Source organism: Chiloscyllium plagiosum, chromosome 7, assembly GCF_004010195.1.
Source record: "Chiloscyllium plagiosum isolate BGI_BamShark_2017 chromosome 7, ASM401019v2, whole genome shotgun sequence".
In the NCBI taxonomy this organism is placed as follows: Eukaryota; Metazoa; Chordata; class Chondrichthyes; order Orectolobiformes; family Hemiscylliidae; genus Chiloscyllium; species Chiloscyllium plagiosum.
Genome location: NC_057716.1, coordinates 106,028,950 through 106,031,820, shown reverse-complemented (window position 1 = coordinate 106,031,820; position 2,871 = coordinate 106,028,950). Strand labels below are relative to the sequence as shown.

Below are 2,871 nucleotides of genomic sequence, written 5' to 3'. Positions count from 1 at the left end.
GGGACGGGGGGGAAGGGGGCTAGGGATGGGGAAGGGGATTTCAGGAGACAGGGGGTGGGGTAGATGAAAGGAGGGGGAGCTGGAGCAAGGGGAGGGTGAGCCAGCTCCTCCAGGGGAGCTGATGGACATCTGGTGGTGTTGAGCCGCGGGGAATGGGGGAACAGGTTGGCAGGAAGGTCACGGATAATTCCTGGGAGTTGAGAAGATGAAGGACTGAATTCCAGGCTGATGACTTCTTGGCCCCTCCCACACAGTGACTCCAGCCAATGACTATCCTGGAATCTTCACACTGCCCTCCAGCCAATGATTGACCAGATCTCACCCCATCCCCTCTCCTCCACCCCTAAAGACACTGATGGACAAGCTACAGTCTATCCCCATGGGTCAGTTGTAGAGTCAGAGAGTCATATAGCAGGGTCCAACCACTGACTATGTTCCTAAACTAATCTAGTCTCATTTGCCTGCGTTTGTTCCATATCCCTCTAAATCTTTCCTATTGTGGTATCTGTCCAAATATCTCTTAATTGTTGTAACAATACTTACCTCTACTACTTCCTCTGGCAGTTCATTCCCACACATGAACCACCCTCTGAGTGAAAAGGTTACCCCTCAGATACCTTCTAAATCTTTCTGCTCTCACCTAAGAAAAATATGCTACCTAGTTTTGAAATCCCCCACCCTAAGGAAAAAAAAACCTTTGCTTTTCACCTTATCTATACCCTTCATGATTTTATAAACCTCCATAAAGTCACCCCTCAACCTCCTACGCTCCAGGGAAATAAGTCCCTGTCTATCCAGCCTCTCTTCATAACTCAAATCTTGCAGTCCTGGAAACCTTGTAAATCTTTGTTAAATCTTCATCAATTTAATAATATCATCCCTATAACAGGGCGACCAGAACTGTACATAATATCCCAAAAGTGGCCTCACCAATTTCCTGTACAACCTCAAGATGACGTCCCAACTCCTATACTCAACAGTCTGAGTGTGAAGGCAGGTATGCTAAATGCCTTCTTCACCATCCTGTCTACCTGTGATGCAACTTTCAAAGAACTCTGTACCTGAACCCTGAGGTCTCTGTTCGACAACACTCCCCAGGGCCCTACCATTAACTGCACGAGTCCTGCCCTTGTTTGTTTTACCTAAATGTAACATCTTGCATTTATACAAATTAAACTCCATCTGCTATTCCTCAGCCTATTGACCCATTTGATCTTGATTTTGCAAACTTAAATAACCTTCCTCACTGTTGACTATGCTACTAATGTTGGTGTCATCCACAAACTTATTAACCACACTTCTCCTCCAAATCGTTTCTATAAATGACAAATAACAGTGGATTGAGCAACAATTCCTGTGGAACACCACTAGTTACAGGCCTCCAGTCCAGAAAACAACTCCCCACCAACAGCCTCTGTTTCTTACCATCAAGCCAATTTTGTACCCAATTGGCAAGCTTTCCCTGAATCCCTTGTGATCTAACCTTACTAACCAGTCTATCATCACTGCCAATGATTGATATATTTCCAGTGTCTACCACATTGACCCTCCAACCAATGGCTGGCCAGGACTGTCCTAGCCAATGGGTGACCAGGAGTATTGTATCCATACCGTCCCTCCAGCCAATGGGTGAATAACTTGGCCTTGCTCTTTGTTTTGAAGGATGATGTGGTACTGATGGAGAGCAATCATTTGTCCTTTGTTTACGATGACAGTGAGTGTTCACTGGTCATTCTCAATACCACCGAGTCAGACAGTGGAGTCTACACCTGTACTGCAAAGAACCTGGCTGGAGAGGTGTCCTGTAAAGCAGAGCTGACCATTCTGAAAGGTAAGCAGCTGAGCAGCAAAGGCCATTCACCGAATGAATTGAATTGAATTTATTGTCACGTGTCCCGAGGCACAATGAAAATCATTGTCTTGTGAGCAATACAGGCAGATCACAGAGTTAAGTAGCGTAGATAGTAAATAATAGGTAAACAGCAGCAAAAACAGAAACACAGGTACAGGCAAATGTTAAGAGTTTGTGACTCCATTCAGTATTCTAACAATAGTACGGTAGAAACTGTTGCGAAACTGGCTGGTGAGTGTGTTCAGGCTTCTGTACCTTCTTCCTGATGGTAGAGGTTGTAGAAAAACATTGCCAGGGTGGGATGGATCTTTGCGAATGCTGGCGGCCTTTCCTTGACAGCGGGCCTGGTGCAGGGTGGTCGGATGGGTCGTGGGCACCACATAGTTTGCTGCCTTCATCCAGTAAGTTGGTTTTGAGGATGGGAGGAGCTTCAAACCTGTGAGTTTAGATAAAACAGAGTTATTAGTAATTTTTGAAAGCATGCTATTAAGTTTAAAGAGTGTAGAACAATGATAGTACTGTGTGGTGACACCGGGTGGGAGCAATCTACCAGACTCAGTGTGTTGTATTTCAGGTGATGTCGGCGTCTCTGGTAAGTCCAGCATTTGTTGCCCAAGCCTAATGGCCTTTGAACTAAATGGCTTACTGGGTCATTTCAGAGGGCAGTTAGGAGTCAATAACATTGTGGGTCTGGAGTCACATGTAGACCAGACAGTTTCTCTCCCAGAAGGCCATTAATGAACTCAAAGAACACAGAACATTACATTACAGCGCAGTACAGGCCCTTCGGCCCTCGATGTTGCACCGACCTGTCATACCAATCTGAAGCCCATCCCACCTACACTATTCCATGTACATCCATATGCTTGTCCAATGACGACTTAAATGCACTTAAACTTGGCGAATCTACTACCGTTGCAGGCAAAGCATTCCATACCCTTACTACTCTCTGAGTAAAGAAACTACCTCTGATATCTGTCCTATATCTATCACCCTTCAATTTAAAGCTATGCTCCCTC

At 45.3% G+C, this 2,871-nt stretch overlaps 1 protein-coding gene across 1 annotated transcript in view; it reads left to right on the top strand.

The window, feature by feature from the left end:
* Positions 1-2,871, top strand: part of LOC122551955 (striated muscle preferentially expressed protein kinase-like) — a 267,850-nt gene that overhangs the window by 218,017 nt on the left and 46,962 nt on the right. The window contains exon 18 of the mRNA XM_043694526.1: positions 1,663-1,831. Within this exon, the coding sequence (XP_043550461.1) occupies positions 1,663-1,831 (169 nt within the window). The remainder of the gene's footprint in view (positions 1-1,662; positions 1,832-2,871) is intronic.